Source organism: Schistosoma mansoni, chromosome W (assembly GCF_000237925.1).
Source record: "Schistosoma mansoni strain Puerto Rico chromosome W, complete genome".
Classification (NCBI taxonomy): Eukaryota; Metazoa; Platyhelminthes; class Trematoda; order Strigeidida; family Schistosomatidae; genus Schistosoma; species Schistosoma mansoni.
Window position 1 is genome coordinate 11,169,495 of NC_031502.1, and position 15,599 is coordinate 11,185,093.

Genomic DNA, 15,599 nt, shown 5'->3' on the forward strand with positions numbered 1-15,599 from the left:
TGGAATAGTTAATTCATGCAAATTGCGAAAGGGTTTTGTGGTTGCGTTGTTTTTTCAACAAATATTGGTTACTGAAGATATAAACATTTAAATTCACAGCTAACAATTCATTTTTGCGCACTAAAATGTGCATCGATATATGGATCGATCAATCACAAAATTTAGACAGTTATTTACTATAGTTTTTAATGATTTCTTTTTAAAATTATAAGATCCTATTTGGTAGCTTTAACGTAATAATATTATGCTCTGAAAATAAATCAAAGTGAGCGAGAATTGTGAATTATTTGGAAACTTATACTTCTTTCATTAACCTTTCCGCTTTCCACCAAGTGGGTTATTATTACTATTATTATTAAGCAATCTTTATTTTGGAAAGCTTTGAAACGCCAGCTAATTGAGTGCATCCCGGTGGTTGAAAAGTCAACTTTAACCCATGAGAATCCATAAAGTTTCAGGTTTTGTTCATAGTAATATCATAACTAAGGAGTAGTTGGCCATCTAAGGACTAAAAAGCCTCTGCTTCTTAATGAATGTTTAAATATTGTCAAAGTAGCAGTAAAACTGTCTCTAAATTTTCTCAGTCTAATTTTAGAGTCGATCTAAGCTAGACCACCACTGAAAACCTGGAAGCACCGAACAGTCGTTTCGTCCTAGTATGAGACTTCCCATCATGGTTCATCCACAATCCCACACTCGGGACTAGGACCCAGTACCTTCAGTCTCGTGCTTAACCTCTTGACCACCGAGCCTGCATCTAACGGCGTTAATGTCTAAATTCAATCGATTCGTGGTCTTGAGCTACCGATCATCCGTTGTCTGAGGTGGATAAATGTTTCACACCCCTACACGGGTTGATCTCCACTGGTCATGACTTTTCACTAGAACTCCAGGAAATCCATCTTGAAGCCAATCACTAGTAAGCACATGATTATTATCGGTGCGGGGATTTGTGGAGATTGTAGTATTTTTGCTGGCGGTCTAGCTTATATTGACTCGTGAATTCAACTGTGAAAATACTAGAATCCCTACAAATCTCCACACCGATAATTCAGATCTTCTACTATATTTTTAAGCATATCTTTGTTTTAGTGGTACTAAACAAGAAATATGTATCTTATTTCATTTGATTACCAAAGCATCCATAAAACTTAATAATTTGTAATTGGCTCTCTTATGCTTGTGAGCAACTTGTAGACATATTTTCTGCTTTCATTAAGGTTGAAAACTAAATGATGATTATTCCATCACTCAGGTAGATAGCTTTATTACCATATACTTTTATATGATATTATTTCGCCCGATGACTGAATATACATAATTGACTACTGGATCTCAGTATCAACGATCACAAACTCTATCTCATTCCACGCATATTCTACGCTAAAAAGGAGACCAAACTATTTCACTTATGTTTCTTTGTTCTTATTAGTTTCTAACAGATACAAATTACAGTTATTTTATAATAATTTATATATAAAACGGTTGAAAAAATCATACCTTCAAAAAGTGTCTCACACTTTCATAACACTGAAATCGATCACAAATTCAAATTTCATATGGTAAGTTATGGTTTTTAGGTTTGTTGAGTTTAAGGATATGGTGTTCATATAGTAAGGGTTATTATTTATCTAGTTTCATACTGCATTTACTCAATAAATGAAAAAAACGAATCTATATGTATGCATATGGATATTTGATCTTGTAAATTTGATATCTCCTTAAGATAATAGTTACCGTATTCCGATAGTTATATGCAAGCTAGTATCAAAAAATTATGTTAGAATATAAAATAGGTCGTTTTAGACATTGTTTGATGATTTCTGGATTTTAGTCGAGTTGGTTTTACATAATTATAGAATATTTCCATAAAAATATATGTTTATAACCAGAATGCAAAGATCACTGCTTGACAATCTGTGCTATGATTTATATTTACCTAGTGATTTTGAGATGAATATATGAAGTTAGTTCTCAAGTACCATTATGTTCATTTTTCAAATACTTGTCTTTTGGGCAGTTTCAAGCTGACATAGATTGGGATCTGATAGAGACCAGAATTATAAGTAGGTGTGTGGTGTATTCTACTTACGTTGACAGATATAAGTAGTATGTGGTACCAGTCGGAAGTGGAATGCATATCAGTATAAGGATGAGAAGATTCACTTGAAGAGAACAGAAGTGTAAATAGAGAGTAATTGTAATTACAACAGGAATGAAGGGACGATGAAGTTTGTAAGGGACAAGTGATAAAAATGTGCAAACGATGTATTTAATGTATAAGTTTTCATGTTTTACAAAGACGCTATATAATTTTGCATTGAAAAATAAATTGGTATCCTCCACTTAAGTTCATTGATGACTACAGGTGTAATTTGGTCCCTTTTTATTCCTCAGTTATATCAATTACATTTTGGATATCCGGTCAAAACTCCTCAAACTTGCTTGTACAATACCATTTGTGTATGTTCGCACTGTATGTGCGATTTTTGAAAAGAAAATTCCATACGTATCCTTATATATCTGGTTTATTATTATTTCTACTGGTGATAATGTTATCATAAAAGATGTTTCACTTTGACACTGTGGAATATTTAATAATTTTGTAGAAATCATTTAGTAATATGGCTCACTGGTATCTTTAGATGATCACTTTTGCTCGATATTGTTTTCGCCATTGTAATGAGCGTAGATAATTAATACTTAGCTTTGGCTCACTGATGCATCTGTTATCAAATTAAAAAGTAGTAAAATCTAGTTAAAACTTCAAAGCTTTAACTCATATGGAAAATTAAATTATTCATACAAAAATTCTACTTCTCTGTCATGTAATTCCTGCTGAGCTTTTGTTTGAAATTTTAAAATCACATTTGGTTTGTTGTCTGGGTCACTTTAATAGATTGGATTTAGCCGAATTTATTTGTTCCTAGAGCAACAACTAGTGTTAATTCTTTGTGTATCTATATTTGGTTGTGAATTATTATTATTTTTCATATTCAGTTAAATTATTTAGGAATTAATTTCAATTATGAATTCTCTGTGTTACTATCTCTGACATTGTTTCTCTTGGTTTGGAATAAAATTTTGTATGGATACATTGGTCATCCAGTAATTTTCGAAAGGTTATGCATTAATTACACATACTTTGTTTGAGGGGTTTTAGACGTGATGGCAATTAGCTATGCGTGAATTGTTTTGTTGTAACAGCAAATTTTGGTTGAGTTTTCAAACTTAAAATATTTTCCAGACAGGTAGCAACTAATAATTGAAACAAATGACCATAATAACTATCATCTTGAGCTTATTTTTAAAACTTTTAATTTTGTGGATTGCAACACTACACAAATAGATAATTTATGATGAAAGATTTAGTGTTTATGATGTTATAGTTTTATTATATAACTGGAAAATATTAGTAAATCAAGTGGTTGCTTACAATGGTTACTTTTGATTTCCAAAAAAGACCAAAACTACATGACGGAATATATGTATATGATACTTGCAAACAACATTTAGGGTTAGCGTAAAACTTGGTAGGCTAATATTATTATTTACCAAGATTTTAAATAAGTAAATAATGATGGTTATTATATGGCAGTGTATGCAATACTGCCGCTAGTAAAATGACCTAACACTTCACTTCAAATTATGAGTAGTCAGCAAGATTTTAAGTAAATTGATTCGCCTAAAAAAACCCCTTCATGCCCTTTTTATATAATTTTGTTGTCTCAATAAATGTAACCATCTTAATATTTCTATTCATAACGACACTCCACACTGTACTGACTTTCAGTTGGAACTCCAAAAAACCCAAAAGGTTTAAGGTTAAAACTTTTTTATTGATCTCCAGACCATAATCCTTCATCACTAGGTGACATATTTCCAGGAAAGAAATGACTAATTCTTTAGCATTTAAGGGAGTGATGAAATTTCGTTATCAATGAAAAACACAGAAAGATAGTTACAAATAATCGGAAATCAGTAAGTTTGACTAATCCAGACAAAATCTGGTTCATCTATTTATTCTAAAACAGTATCAAGTCCATCAATAAAGTGTTGATTACATATCTATCGGACGAGATAAAATAAATACTGAAGAATTATTAACATTATTGTTTCACATAAATATGACATTTCGTATTAAAAACCCGCATTTTTCTCGAAGTAGTTAATTACTTGACAGTATTTATCGATCTATTAGGATTCTGTTTTTCGCACCTATTTTTGGTACAGGTTTTTCGTTTCATTAAAAAATTTTTAAAATGAAGCTTACATTCTAACTGTGATAAGGGCTTTCAAGATTTATTTGGATTACACTGCACACATACATTTAATATATCGACTATGGGTTACATTCTGCTCTTAATAAGTTTGATGATAATTATAACAATATTTTTCAGGTTGAAATACTTTTATGACACTGACTATAATGCGGGTTAACAAGTTAAAAGATAATAATTTCGTCGTAATCAGTTGGTAAAAGAATATCCCCTTTTAAATTAAACTAATTAATCAAGTGTAAGAATGAGATCGATGAGCTTCAATTCGTTAACTTTTTAATCATTGAAGTAGGGTGTGACACAAAAGTATTTCCTTCTTACTTGTTTTCATATAAGAAACAGTGATCTGATGATACTGGTACATAAATACTTACTAGATATTATTTCAAACAAGTAATGCTTTAGACTTACAGACCAGTTGTATCGGATGATGATTTTAAACATCACTTAGATTTCTGAGCCTCTAATGCATAATATAGTATATAATCGATTCACTGAAATGTTATGAATTTTCATTATTAGAGAAGGCTAAGTTTGTTTACCTGTTTTTTCTCAGAAATAAAGGATCACATAACCGATACCAGAAGAATTTATGGTATCGGCCACTTTGACGATGTTTAATGAAAATTTACAGGGATATCAACACTAACATGTACTAAGCATTTAAGACATTTAGTTCTAATGCGTTTTGTACACTAATTTGTAGGGACTTATCTATACTGTTATCAATCTTCAGTCTTATTGTTTTGGTAATAAAATTTCCTTTATCTGTTTAGTGAGTCGAACTTTCGTAGTCAGTGAGTAATATTATTTGAACATATATGTAATATGTTCTCTGTCTCATAAAACTCTATACTTAGCTGGTGTGGGTGGATGGCGCATGCAAATATACGTGTCACACTATGTATTATATGAATAACGTCTCCCAGCAATACGGAAAACTAGTCAGAATGTTTTGATCCCAGTAGTTCTGATCGCTGATAAAATAAAAATCCAAAATTATGAGATGAATATAACAGGAAATCTTTACTAGTCCATTAGTTATTGCTACAGCAACAAGTACGGGTAAGATAAACAACATACATGAAAATAATGTCAGGGTTCAGAATATATTTATGAGATGAAAGTGAATACGTTTTCGTTGAATTTAATAGCTATAGTTCGAAATGAATATTAATTAAAAACACTGCATATATTTATTTTAACTTTCAAAGAACTCTGTGCGTCACAATCTCTCGCTCAACAAATGTTTTGAGAAGGTTCCTCGTGATAAAGGTGAAAGAGGTAAGGGTGGTTTTTGGAGAGTGAATCCAAGACATATTGATTGGCTTGAAGCTAATTTAGCCAAATGTCGACGGTCTGCACCTCCTCCAGGACCTCCACCTCCAATCCCAAGGTCCATGTTACTACAACAACGTAAAATGCAACAGCAAAATCAGTGTCAGCAAGCACTATTGCCAAGAAATTTAATGCTATCTCCACCGTCTGTTTCGATCGGCAATCATGTTATTACAACTTCATCATTCAATGCAAACATTTGTATTTCTGAATCTTCAAATGATCCAGCTAAAACCCATCACATTGCAGCTTTGTCACCATCTTCTAACTCTTCCTTGTCTTCATCTCCATTGTCATTCGCTTCTGTTGGCTCACCTGCCAATTTACAGTCTGCTAGGATTCCACTAACACCAGGACATACAACATATCCAAACGGAGTTCATACCTTTTTTATGAACCGCAGTATACATTCTGAATTGAACAACTCATCAATTTTACCACCTATTTCTTTATCTGCTAATATATCACAGTCATATTTAACACAAGCAATACCATGTCATCGACGTAAAAGTCCTCTGTTTAAAAATCACTTACAAGAAAGTATCGCACAGAATGCTATATTTGAGTCAGATGATGGTTTTTCTGACAATGAGATCTCTCAGTCTTTGACTGAAAATGCCCATTCAACAACAAATACAATAAATAAATCACTCAACATCCATCCCAAATTAAACATGTGTGATCCAAATCATACCACGCCAAATCTTCATCCAGAATGTGCCAGAAAAACCCGAGTGAATAGTAATTCTAATTTGAATTCACTTAGTTATAAACGTCACTCTCTACTACGTAATAATAATGGTAATAATAACATTGAATTGTTGGATCAGCAGTCAGATTATCATTCATCATGTAAACCACGATCCAAAGCTAGCTTAGATAAGTCTCGAATCAATAATCGTAGTTCCATATCTGAACGCTTTAAACGATCAAAATCGAAACAAACTATCAAACAGTGTGGATCAAACGAAATGAAAGTACTCCCTACTCGAGTGCTACCAGTAAGTAATTGTTGTGTATGTAAAAAGTTTAAGTCTCACTGTACGCATGGAAACATCAGCTTTTATTCAAATTTTCCTTAATTATACTAAAAACAGTGATAGTAAGAAATTAGTTTACTCTTGTCTGTTCCAATTATTATATAGTAACAATTTATTCGATGTTTCTTAATGACTTTTTGTAGAAAGTAACTACATAAATGATTACACAAATTATTATAATCTCTATATTGCTCTGCGGGACATAAAGCTTAACAGCCAGCTAACATCCCTTAGTTTAGGACGATTGTTTTCGGTGATATTCCCTAATTATTTTAGTGTTTAGTTTTACTATCTAGAATACAGTATGGGATATTTGTTAAAAATTAGTTTTACTGCAAATCTAACACCTTTCGAAGCTCTTATTCAACGACAGATATTACCAATATGTATCCTCGAAATTATTCTCCAACGAAATTCCCATTCTTTTATCACAGTTTATTAGATTTGTTAGTTGATTGATTATGTCCCCTTGCATGATAGAAATTCAAATAAAAAATTAATCACTCTTTCCTGGAGTGTGGAATTTTTTAAATATCTTTCTTGCTAGAATTAACTAACCAATTGAATTTCGAGCATTTACTAAAGTCAACCGATAATTTGTACCTAGCCATGACACAGTTCGAAAGAAAGACATTAACCAATTCACTTCTCACCTCAGTAGTTTTAGTTTAGTTGAACAGACACACTAAACTTTTCAAGTTATATGAGTAAAAAGACGTTTAAAAAAGTCATCCAACCTAACCTTTCGTAATTTTTGTTCCCTTCTGAATAAATAGAGGGGAGAATATCGAGCTCATCTACCTAAATGTTTGTATCACAGAGTCAATCAGTAGACATTATGCTTTGAAAAACTAATTGGTGACTCCTACCAAATATATGACAATTCCAAGGATATCAGAGATTATACATATATTTCTTATTATTATTCCAGTATCATTTGTAATTTGATTTATTCTCATTAACTTTAAAATTTATAGAGATTATTTCTTCCCTGTTCGAAAGTAAAATGTTCCGGCTAAAATAAAACCTACATGATAAAATATTATACATTTTTCCGGTTTTTGTACCTGATTCTGCACAAAGTCTATTTTGTTCATTCTACTAGTCCGTAATTTATTCCTATATAGGTGAATTGTTTCGATGGTAGGTTATACATAGTAAAGAGACAGATGTTGACTACGTGAAGTAAGCAATATGATCAAAGACTTTAAAATCAATATCTGTGTCGACAGTGATTTCATTCTATATTATGCAGAAATCTGAAAGACATTTTAACCAAACATTTTGTTAATCTAGTCATGTAACCCAAAAAAGTCACATCTTTAATACAACACATTAACACCATTATCGCATGTTGATTCTTATCAGTGTATATAAAAATAAACCTAGGTTGTTTCTGTCGAAATCTGTTATCCTTTGTAACCAAAAGCACCATTGTGTGTTTAGATATACTCTCGAGAAACAATCACTTATAAACGAAGAAAATAGTCCAAAACTGGCAATCTAATGTAACCTGAGAGCTAAGTAAAGATTTTTAGAACAACCTGATAGTGAGTTCACTTTCTAAAACTAAAAGACAACGTAGCTTATTTCGTTACTTCATAAAGTTTTCAAAGCGCTCAATTTTTGAGTTAGAAGCTAAACAAGTTAGTGTTGTGAAGTCAAATCCCTAGGAACCACTCGGTCGGAAAGCTTAACATATAATCATGGATTTCATATTTACATCATAAGCTGTTCATAAGTTTGTTATACTTTGATTCCTTACTTAAAATTAAGATATATGATTAACAAAGTGAGATTCTATTTCCAGCATATTGATCGACACATAAAACGTTATTCTCCATATGGGATGAAAATAGTTGCCTTTATATTGTAAGTGACCTGCATTCTCCCTTTTGCTTATTTCCGAAAGCAATCTCATATTGGTTGGCAGTTCATAAACCACAAAATTCGCGTAGGTGTTTTCATTGTTCTGCTTTTTTATTCCTTAACGTATATTTGGAAACTTGACGATGACAGTTGTTGTAAGCCGCGCAAATGGTCATACTTGAGTATCTTTTGTAAATCTAGCACTAATTTAAATTTAAAAACAGAAAGAATTCGTGTTGTCAAAGTAGTTAAATCGTCTAGTTATTGATTTTGAGAATACTTTTGCAAACAATAATAATATCTCATTCAAGTATACTGTTATTAGTGAAGATAACTATAAGCGACTAGAGATACAAGACTTTTCTTAAAATGGTGTTGTGGATTTTGCTAACTTGACAACAGAGACTAAACAATTTTTTTTAACCAAATATCACTAGTGCCGAATAACAGAGTTCAGTACGTGTTTCGTCTTATGTGGGACTCGAAACCACAATCTTTCGCTTCAAACGCCAATGTATTATCTAGTCAGTTACTGAGCCTCGGGAGATACTAGCTTGTGCAATAAGTATGGAATTTATTTGTAAGAGTTTACGTTTTCACGTAACCAAAAATCATGATTTAATGATGCTATAGAGGTAACACAGTCAATATGTACACATGACAACAAAGAATGATCAATTACAGCCTTTAACAACAATAAACGGAAAATGTAAACCCCTACAAATAGATAGTAAACAGGTTTTTATGTAAAAACAACTAAATTATGAACTAATAGTTAATATCATATATTGTTAAAACATTATTTTTCATTGATATTTGGTTTATGGTTTCTTAAATATTTGTTTATTTATGTAAACGTGTCAGGTTTTCGTTGATACAAAGCTACTCTTTTTTGACATCAATTTTGTTCGTTAGCCAAGGCAAAGGTATTCCCGTTGGTCACTTCCTCGTCCACATCCAATCACAGTGAGTAACTTGGAAAATGACAAACAAGAAAATGAGTGGAACGGTAGAAATACATTGGAAACTACTAATCGACGAAAGGAAAGAAAATATGATAAGGATAATGTTGCAGAATGGGATCATGGTGATCACTTGCAAAAAAGTGGACTAAGTCCATTATTAGATTTTATAGACAGTGATAATGATGATATTAATTGCATAGATGACAACATGACTTCTCATAATAGTTGGCCACTGCTAAACAAAGTTGAAGACCGTCTAGCAGACACATCTGATTACATAAATACAGAATTTAGAAAGACAGAACTAGTTAAAAGTAATACTTTATCGTCTTGTGATTTATACAAGGATTATTGTTTACCCAACTACAATACATATTATCAACCAGTAAACGATTCACAGTGTCAATACAGTTCTAACTTCATTACCACTAATAACGAAGAAACTGTCATCTTATCTGGACCTTCATCGAGTTCTTCTACTTCAGTCTTTCGTTGTCATTCAAATAATTTTAATTTCTATTGCAGTTCAACGGATAACTTTCATTCTTCATCATGTGATACCTATGGAAATCAGTGTTCACCACATAATAATACTGGTGATGGCTTGAAAACATCACAGTCAACAGTAGAGTCGGAATTCGTTGTGAATGATTCTGTTGAGAAAACCTACTTCTTATCTAAAACAACTGATAATAATATAACGAATACACCATCAACGACTGATAAATCAAAGTTGCCCATTTGGGCGTCAGTATTCTTGTCAGATGACAATCATAGTGATTTGGACTGTTTATTCAATGATAATAAACATAATGATGAGTCTTTCAATTTATTTAGCAATGAAAGTTTTGAATCAGGCATTCATTCAAATTCAACACTACATTCATCACCTGTATCTCTATCATCACCAACTTCATTAACCTTACCACCTTCTTCATATTCTCTGACCACATCTTCCTTTTTATTTAAAACAGAAAAAAATGAACCAGATCTATTTATAAATAGTTCTAAACAAACGACAGATTCATCAAGTAATCGCTCTTCAAATGATGATAATAACAACAGTAATAATTCCATCCTAGAAGACCTTGGTTTAGACTCTGTTGATTTAGATTTCGAATCATTAAATGAATTAGTTGAAAATGATGAACATATTCCGTTGGATATTGACTTTAATTTATCAGCTAGCTTTAATAATGACAATTTTCTTGATCCCTCTGATTTGCCATCACAAGAATGGAATAACTCTTCTCTGATTAGTAATACTACCGATAATCGTAGTAGTATGCCTGACAGTCTGCTATGCGATAAAGCCCATCAGCAGAAACAACCTCAGTGGCCTGAAAATTTGGCAGCGGAAAATGATACAATGCAAGAATCTATTACAAATGATTCGTATTGGTTAAACAACACGCAAACATTTAGTACGTCCAGTGGTTTACCAATGTTTTTATCTGAATCATCCGTTAATATGTTTGAAGAAAATTTTACCGAAAATGTGGTTAGAATGTGTAATGAATGAATGAAAGATTTAATATTGAAGAAAAAACTGGGTTTGTCACATTCTTCCATAAAATGTAAACAAATAACTTGGACAAGTTACATAAAATAATTATGTAAGTATAAGTACTGTTCTTTCATCAGTTAGCTGTTCTCTTGTATATTTATATTACTCAACTAATTCTTATAAGCTCAGTTTTTTCGAATGTTTTTTACTCTATTCCAATTTAGTATAATTATTATTACTGCTTACTTAATGAACAATGCTAATTTTTATTCTGAATGTGAAAAATATCATTCAAACTATTGTATGATAAACTTCTATGGATTTAAACTCTTATAGGAAATAGTACTTCTGTTAAAAATATGTTTTTAGCATTTTAGCCTGCAAATGTAACTTCTTTTTTTTTATTTACCTACAGTATATATATATATATTCCATGTACCTTTATCGCTTATAATTTTTTTCTACTATTTATTATGGCGGTTGATTTTTGTTTAATATAGTTAGGAATTTATTGTCTTCCTCTCATAAAACCTTACAATTCACAAAAATGTCAAATTCGTTTACAATCAGTATACCTCTACAAGAAAAAGATCTAATGCGTGTACCGCTGTTGTTTGATCAACGTGTTAGGTGAATGGGACTTTTTGCTAGTAAAGATTTCAGTGATTGCTTGTAAAATAAAGACAATCTTTAAACATATCAGAATATATGGTATACATTCTGTAATGTGTTGAAATTGTCGTCTTACAACATGATTCTATTACATGAATATTTATGATTTTTTAATACCTCAAATATGAGCTTTATTCTGACTTCCACTCTTCATGTCATATAAACATCTTAGTTAAATAAAGATATTAAATGTGAATGAATACAAAATCAGCGAAATAATAAAAATTATCAGCTCTATCAGTGATAAATGATTTACTGTTTTTCTGTGAGACATAAAAAGCACTTCAATAGAGATTGGAAACTACCATAGAACAAAAGAAACTATACTACTCATACATATACATATCTTCCGTTTATCATTCCTTTTTTACCACATATTTTTGCCTTAAAAAAAGTTGCAAGACATATCATTTTGATTTCAGTTTATCCCTAATTAATGTTTTTATTATACGAGTGTTATATATATATATATATGCTTTGTTTATGCATAATTAGTATATTAATAATAAATATTAATTGTTTTATATTTCTAAATCGAATTCTACCGTGTTATGGAGTTACGTACATTTCATCCAATTATTCTGACTAATATCTGTTCAAACTACCGTTACATTTAGTGATTATCTCCGTATTCTTTTCTAATGTCACAGCTTGTGAATTTGTTTCGTGTGAGTTTGTAAACACCCGTATGCATGTCTGCATTGTGTGTATGAGCATAGGTATTTCGCTTTTCAGTTTTTATTTCAATTCCAATTAACGTATTCAGTGAATATTTCTCTCTAGTGATTAACAAACTTCTGAAAAATTTTTGAACACAAGATTCATTCTCTTTAACTACTATTGGGGAAATAATGAATGCTAGGATTGCCGAATACTGAAATCAGTTATTTGTTTCTAATATTCGATAAAAAGTTGCTGATATTCACTAAGATTTTTGCCAGCTGTTTCGTGGCATTAAAAATTTGCCGACTGATAAAGCATTAGAATTTACTGGCTCTGTAGTCTTATTATTTGTTAGAAATTATCAAAATACACTAAGGTATGCCGAAAATGGCACAGTTTACAAATGAGTATTATGTACACCGAAAAGTGGTCGTGTTCTTAAAAAGCCATTTGTGACTGATTACATTCAATACGTTATACTTTCACCGTTCTAAAAAAGTTTCTTTTTAATGAAGTTCCATAGATAGAGGTTTACTATTACTTGATTTATAATGAACTTTAAAATCGTCTGTTCAACAAAAATTTTAGAAATTAATCTGTCAAGAAGTAAACCTTAGGCCAAACATTATACTAAGGCCTATTTTAAAAAATTCAAAGTAAACTAATTGGCCATGGTTGAAACAGTGAAGATTAGAATGAAAATAGTAAAAAGTTGTACAACGCTAAAAAAACTTCATCACCTGTTTTTCACTAATGGGAGGTTACTTTTTATGCTGTAATGCATAAAAATGACTCAGTAAGTTTTCAGTCTAGATCAAAAAATTAGTCGAAATGAAATGTTTAATTAGAAAAGCGTACTAAAGACAAGGTTTTTGTGAAGTCAAGTTCATCATATAAGGGGAAAATCTTTAAAACGATTGTTGTAATGGAACAAGATTTATCTATGGTATTCATTAAGCAATTCGAATTTAGAGTACTAAGAATTTCGATCAAAATATATTGCAATCTGGATATATTTAATTATGCCTAGTGCTATGCAAATTGAGTTTCAAGTAATTCATGTTCTAAGTGATCTCTCTAGAGATTTTATAGCTTAAAGAACAAATGAATCTTGAAGTAGACAGTCTTTTATATCCGTATACAAACAGTCAACTGTTTTCAAGAAGATAGATATCTGATATCAGTTTATTGAGCGCATCCTTATTTTACGACAAATTGCCATATGACTATTTGTAAAAGTGATGCTAAATAACAATTTTAAGAAATTTACTTAAAATAATTTATCTATTAATCTTATTTCCCATAAGTAGTGAGGGTTTTACAACCAAGAAATATTGTAAATATCAATTTTAGTTAGTTTTATATCAGAAACAGGTACACAACAACGAAGTATGTGATCAGAAAAACTTTTCATTACAAGATAGGTAAAGAAATACGAAACAAACATTTTTTGTTGCTGGCATTCGTAAAATGGAATTTTATAAAAAGGTATCCTATTGAATAATTTAGTCACGCGGCCTCGTTTTGTGTGCTTGCTCATATACGTCATTAAGGTCATATTTACAATGTTTAGCTTACTAGTCAACGCCCATGAAGCATAAAAGTTTAATAAAGCTATGATTGACTATAGAAAAGGGGGATGCAGAGAATCAAAGAACAGAACTACCATTCAAGCTATCCTTGGGCATATATATGTCCATTCTTTAAAATTCCTTGTCTTAAAGTGTTTTCTATAAAGACACCTGTTTGTACAACTATGAACAAAACCTCAAGGGCCGATACATTATTTTTCAAAACCTTACATTTTATACAAAATAGCTAAGTAAAAAAGGATAAGGATACAGCTGATTAGAAAGATTGGTCTTATTGGGCTTTTGAGAAAATTTCAAATGAAGACAGAAAATATAGACATATGCTACCAGTTCACCACGTGATATTTACCTTATAATTGTGAATAAATACTAAGATAACGTCAAGTGACTGAGCATTATTCAAATGACAGAAAGCTTATTTCAATTGTAATATGGTTTATAACTTAGAAATCAATTTAAAGATCAGCATACTGACCAATCATGTGTTGAGTCAATCATTCTACGCAAGATCTCTCTATGTGGTTGGGCAAAATACAAGTTCTTAGTGGTTCAGTATGTTGATAACCTGGATTATTATAAGTTCTTAAATATATAGTACTTTATTCTAGAAAAAGAGAGCTAATGATAATACCCAAAAGCAATAGTTAGACAAGTATATATATTTACAGATATTAATTCTGAAGTATTTGTGACAATCACTCAGTAAAAATAATATATAACTGTTTTTCGAATGTAAAGAGAGTTAACTAATTCATAGGCACTCTCTAACGCTGTTGTTCAGTTTTGTCTATACAGCTGTATAAATTTGTATGCACCTTTATCATCTGTTAGTTATGCTCTCAAAAAGGCGGTAGTAGACAAAGAATTGACTTTTCGAAAACAACAATATCAGACTTACACACATTTAAGTAAGATGGATATGGAATAAATCCTTTACGTGAGGTATCTGTTTCATACTATGTTTAATGTCAGTAACAGACTAAACTTATAATGGGGTAAAATGTCGTTTGAGTGGTTGCGTTTAATTACCCATTCTGGACTATACGAATAACAGAGCGACTATGTGTGATGTAATTCTGTTATTAGTTGTAAAAATGCTAGATTTAACGTTTTTCACTAGATAATTTATCAACTGTTGTTTTTACTAAATGTTTCTCTTATTATTTAAGGCAAGACATGCTAATCAAAAATTTTAATAAAAAGTATTAGATAACTATGACGTAAGGAATCTGACACATTAATTTTATGAATGCAATTCTGATTTCATACTAAAACTAACAAAGACTTATGCAATACGAGACGAATTCAAATCAAAACCATCAAATATAGTATGTAATCAGCTGTAATTAAAAAGATTTATTTTTCGGAACTACTTGTTCCATAAATTTTATTGGTTACAAACTACTGTAAACTCCTGAGTGTCTAGAATTCATTGCTGTAGAAACTTGATTAGAGGGTTGATGATAACCCATTTTGATAATCTATTCAGTGTTTTCTCTGTGGAAATCAAAATCTTCAACTATTTTTAAATCATAATCTGTTGATAGTGTAGAGTGGTTAAGCTTTGGTAATTCAGACCAGTTAAACAAGTAAGGTTGAATTAAGAATAGAGAATAATATTAATAACTCCACAACAATATTCCTCTAATAGAAATATTCATAAACCTATGAAG

At 31.0% G+C, this 15,599-nt stretch overlaps 2 protein-coding genes across 2 annotated transcripts; both read left to right on the top strand.

The window, feature by feature from the left end:
* Positions 1-1,559: 1,559 nt before the first annotated feature.
* Positions 1,560-11,014, top strand: Smp_133520 (FREAC-7-like protein; the record flags this gene model as incomplete). The annotated part of the gene is made up of 3 exons (XM_018788528.1): positions 1,560-1,562; positions 5,495-6,619; positions 9,443-11,014. The coding sequence occupies 3 exons, from the start codon at positions 1,560-1,562 to the stop codon at positions 11,012-11,014; spliced, it is 2,700 nt and encodes an 899-aa protein (XP_018654062.1).
* Positions 11,015-13,356: 2,342 nt separating this feature from the next.
* Smp_020880 (hypothetical protein) lies at positions 13,357-14,854 on the top strand (the record flags this gene model as incomplete). Its single annotated transcript, XM_018788529.1, has 2 exons — positions 13,357-13,386; positions 14,684-14,854. The coding sequence occupies 2 exons, from the start codon at positions 13,357-13,359 to the stop codon at positions 14,852-14,854; spliced, it is 201 nt and encodes a 66-aa protein (XP_018654063.1).
* Positions 14,855-15,599: the final 745 nt, after the last annotated feature.